Genomic DNA, 2,928 nt, shown 5'->3' on the forward strand with positions numbered 1-2,928 from the left:
TCTAAATGAAGTATATGTTTGTCATTTCCGTTATTTGTAAGACTCTGAAATCATAAAATAGAAAGAAATTTAACTTTTAATTTTTTAATTACTTTTTTTTATTAACTTAACTTTTAATTCAATTAATTTTATTATACATTAACTTGTATCTTAACTAAATTTAAATTTAAATTTTCAAGGTTGTTAACTTTAACTTAACTTAGTTAAAAGAAAAAATTAACTTACCCAACCCTGTAAAAAACACTATTAATATCAGTACACTTCTTGCCCTGATAAAATAAATAGCAAGGTGTACGAAACGTTGGCATTAGCAACGGATCATGATACAGTAATAACGTGCCAATCCTGTGGCACCTCTGAAGAAAATACCTGTGAAAGCCTCAGAAGTATTGTTAACAGGTTTTCTGCTTTAACAGGCATCTACTGTATTAATCTCAAATGCCAATAACTTGCATCATTCAGTATTGGTTATTGGAAAGTAAAAAACCTGTTTTCTTTATGCTCATATCCTAAATAACAACTTCCTGATTCACTAGCTACCTTATCACCCAATGGAATAAGACACAAGCCTGGGAATCGTGCACCTAGTCGTAGGATCTTTATCAAGCCGTGTCTTGCAAGTTTTCTTCCAGAGCATTTCTTGGGATCGCAATGCTCCATATCCCACATGGCCACGGGGAAGTTGATCGATTGTTCGTTGACTTCTGCAAATTTAATCGGTTATTATAGAATTTAAATTTCGCCAGATGTATCTCGCCTAACCTGCCTCGTTATCTTTGTTGGATCCTTCATCGTCTCTCTTCCGATAATATTTTTGCTCTTTGCTGAGGACATGTCGAGGTCTTCTTTCTAACAATTTGTTTTTGTTCTTCTTACGTCCTGACATTTTTTTTACTCAACAATGATTAGGGTATCGATCATATAACTTTCTTTCTAGAAAGGAAACGTGAAAAGTGAAAATTTTTATGTATATATTATGGAGTAATAAGGAGATTATAATAGCGTTTTCCACTGGGAAAACTGGTGCAGCACTAGCGCCGTGCTAGGTTTAGATGAAAACTGCACTAGTGCAGTAATAATGCAGGTTTAGTGCGGTTCAATGGAACATATCATTTGACATCCATTTTATTCACCCCTAAAAATATATAATATCACCGACGAGATACTATTAAAGACTGACAACCCTGAGTAAATTTTCGGCGGTATAAAAAGGGCCCGGAGGTAACTGTAGAGCGTTGTCATTATCGACTGCTTTGGCTGCTCCAAAGATAAATTTTACCTCATGTAATCACTGTTTTATCAGAAATGTATTAAGTCGATAAATCTAGAATGTATAATAGAATGTGAAAGATAAAACCGGATTTAGCACATTTGAGTACCATAAAAAAGATAATATTTTATAATTTTTCAATATTTTAATATTTTTGATTTATTTGATAATTATACGTTAATTTCTCATTGTTAAAGTTATTAAGTTTAAAATAGTTTCAGTTCAATTTAGAATGTAATCTTAGCGCTGGCGAAAAACTTTTACGAAAATCTACATAGATTGAGACAAGATCTTAAAAATTATTAGTTTGTTATAATTAAGTATTTGTAGTGGGACGTAGAGCGACATTGTATGAAAAACCTAGAAATCTTGCTCTCTCAAATAATGCCATTCTATACATCCAATTACGAATATCTATGAAAAATTAAAAATTTTTTAAATTTTGTCTTAATCTATGTAGTTATTCTTTAATTTAACGTTTAATAGATTTTTGCAACGAGTCTGCAAAGTTAGTGACTCAAATGAGACTTACAAAGGAATGATATATATTTTATAATTGCTAAGGACTCCGAAGTGTGAGTCGAAACGTTCAATTTTTGGATTAACGAAATAAAAGAGTAATAAGAATATTTATTCTATTATTTTGCGTTCTGATTACCACGTCGTACTTTCATTCGCCTGTTGGATTCTACTATTAGTTTTAATCGTTTCAGTATCAGATTGCGAATGTGAGTATCTTATTATTGATAATAGTTCATCTCATGATTACAAATTCATACGCTTATAATCGCGTGTCTTTATATATCGCTTCTCGAAGTACCGTCGTGGAGATATTCAACATTGAAAAGTTATTCAACATTTAATAGAAAAAATCGTGTTCATTGTTAAATAACTCGTTGAAAAATATTGTAATGCAATGCACAGTTAAAGCCGGTTTTTCAAAAATATATTTGAGGTGATGCAACACCCAAGATGGAAGAAAATACGATCGACCCCCTCGAGTGGTCTCACGAGACTACTCTACTATCCCCAACTGACGTCGCGTTGTCCACGATTCGGCTATGCCGCGCTGACGAGCTTTCACGCGGAGCGAATAAGATAGCGAGGATTCGTCCTTCACAGCGCGCTGAGAGCGAACAAGACAGCGAGAAAACTCGTCCGTATCACTTTGATTGCTTTATATCGCATGATAGCCGTACAAGCGATCGAGAATGCTTTCTCGCCTGTTTCCATCATTCGACGTATACAGAGTGTCCGGAAAATCGCCCGCAATACTTCAAGAAGTAATTCGGGATCCAAAAAGAAGGAAAAAAGCTATATATACCTCTAGTAAAGTAAAAGAATTAAAAAATGAAAAAATAAATAAAGAGGGACGTCAAGCGGACTATGCCTTCACATTCACATGACTGTGCATCCTGGGTAACGCCAAAGTAGTCCGAAATGTAGTTATTTATGTTAAAACACTATGAAATAAATTATGATCGTGATTATAAAAAATAAATTATAAAAATAAATATATATTTTTTAACATAAAAGTGATTACAACTCGGAAACGACTTATTTCTAGACCATGTTTATATAGCTTTTTTTCTTCTTTTTGGATCTCGAATCACTTCCCGAAAAATTGCGGGCGATTTTCCGAAAACTGAATTTCCCTG

At 33.4% G+C, this 2,928-nt stretch overlaps 1 protein-coding gene across 2 annotated transcripts in view; it reads right to left on the reverse strand.

Annotated features, from left to right (window-relative positions):
* The window catches only part of LOC108769709 (ribosome biogenesis protein TSR3 homolog), an 8,208-nt gene extending 7,239 nt beyond the window's left edge, over positions 1-969 (reverse strand). The window contains exons 1-2 of one of the 2 annotated variants that reach the window (XM_018520851.1): positions 763-969; positions 541-701 (exon numbers count right to left, since the gene is read on the reverse strand). In XM_018520851.1, coding sequence (XP_018376353.1) covers positions 541-701; positions 763-886 — 285 coding nt within the window. In that variant the 5' untranslated portion in view covers positions 887-969. Of the gene's footprint in view, positions 1-540; positions 705-762 lie in introns of both variants that reach the window. The other variant, XM_018520850.1, reaches the window with a different exon arrangement.
* Positions 970-2,928: the final 1,959 nt, after the last annotated feature.

This window comes from Trachymyrmex cornetzi, unplaced genomic scaffold (genome assembly GCF_001594075.2).
Source record: "Trachymyrmex cornetzi isolate Tcor2-1 unplaced genomic scaffold, Tcor1.1 scaffold932, whole genome shotgun sequence".
Lineage (NCBI taxonomy): Eukaryota > Metazoa > Arthropoda > Insecta > Hymenoptera > Formicidae > Trachymyrmex > Trachymyrmex cornetzi.